At 42.3% G+C, this 1,324-nt stretch overlaps 1 protein-coding gene across 1 annotated transcript; it reads right to left on the bottom strand.

Annotated features, from left to right (window-relative positions):
- Nucleotides 1-7: 7 nt before the first annotated feature.
- LOC124893328 (putative disease resistance RPP13-like protein 1) lies at nucleotides 8-1,324 on the bottom strand (the record flags this gene model as incomplete). Its single annotated transcript, XM_047404355.1, is given in 1 exon segment — nucleotides 8-1,324. A coding segment is annotated over 1 exon segment (1,317 nt), but the record flags the coding sequence as incomplete, so codon positions are not given.

Here is a 1,324-nt window from a genome sequence, read left to right on the forward strand (position 1 = left end):
ACTCGGCAGAGTGCTAATAGGCATGGAGGTAAGAGAGTTGCAATTACTAATATATAATTCCTCAATCTGCTTCATTCCCTCAAGTTGGGAGGTAAACAGTTCAGGACATCTTGTGATTCTCAATTTCGTCAGAGAACAAAGATTCTCTGGGAACTTCCCAACCAACTTGGGGCAATCATCAATTGAAAGGTACTGAAGTGCAGGAAACTCTCCATTCCCAAGTACGTGCCACTGCTTCCACTCAGGCATCTCTGCAAATTCAAGCTTCTCAAGAGAGTTAAAAGGCTTTTCGGAGGACGGACTACCATAGAATTCTTCCGTCACCTCTGTTATTCGATGCATCTTTCTAATGGAAAGGAATTTCAAACAAGGAAGTTGTCCTAGTGCTGGCAAGGAAAAACAGTCCTTGCAGTTGCAAAGAGACAATAGTACTAGGAGCTTAAGAAACGAAAGATCAGCTAGCCAATTTGGAAATTGCGTCCCTCTATATCCAGAGATTTGGAGTTCTTTTATGTTTGTGTGTGGGCGTAGCTCATCAAGTATGTCTCTTTCAGTTTGTGAATTGTCAGCATCACTTTCACTCCACTCCAACGATAACTTCTCAACATGATTCTTCTCCCTAATCTTTCCCTTCTGAGCTTCCCTTCTATCAACCACATTTTGCAACACTAAAATTGATAGAGATCCATACAAGTTATGTGCTCCACCCAAATCTTTCATTCTCCAACCACAGGGGCCACCTAAAAGAAATTTGGCTCCATCTAGCACTTGGAGGCTTTTCAACTTGCTCAGATGTAGCGGCATCTTCAAGCGATAAGTGTCGCTTATGTCAAGATGACACAAGTTGATTAGCTTTTCCATCTGCGGCGGTAGCTCCTCAAGATATGCACAAGATGACAGGAGAAGTGCCTCCAAGTTATACAATGCACAGATGGAATGGGGCAATTTTTTAATCTGCGTCCGAGAAAGGTCCAAAAATCTCAGGAGTTTTAATTTGATAAACAAAGCATCCGGCAACTCCAAAATCTCATAACGTGACAATGATAATGCCCTTAAAGATGTTAGCCTTGGCAGTATGTTATGCAGCACCCTCTTGCTTAGATTACGGCGGAAAAGGTACTGGATAGAGATTGGAAGCAATGTTCTCAGCTGCTCTGACTTAGAGAGCGGTTTCAATTTCTCAAAGTCACCACCTTTCCCCATTGCATACGACATATGCCGACTTTGTTCCAACATATGAGGTCCTTGGCACTCTTCCAACCTGACACAAAGTTTTGAAGATGCAATTTGGGCCAAATCATTGACAAGATCATGCATTAAGAAT

Source organism: Capsicum annuum, unplaced genomic scaffold (genome assembly GCF_002878395.1).
Source record: "Capsicum annuum cultivar UCD-10X-F1 unplaced genomic scaffold, UCD10Xv1.1 ctg57626, whole genome shotgun sequence".
NCBI classification, from domain to species: Eukaryota; Viridiplantae; Streptophyta; class Magnoliopsida; order Solanales; family Solanaceae; genus Capsicum; species Capsicum annuum.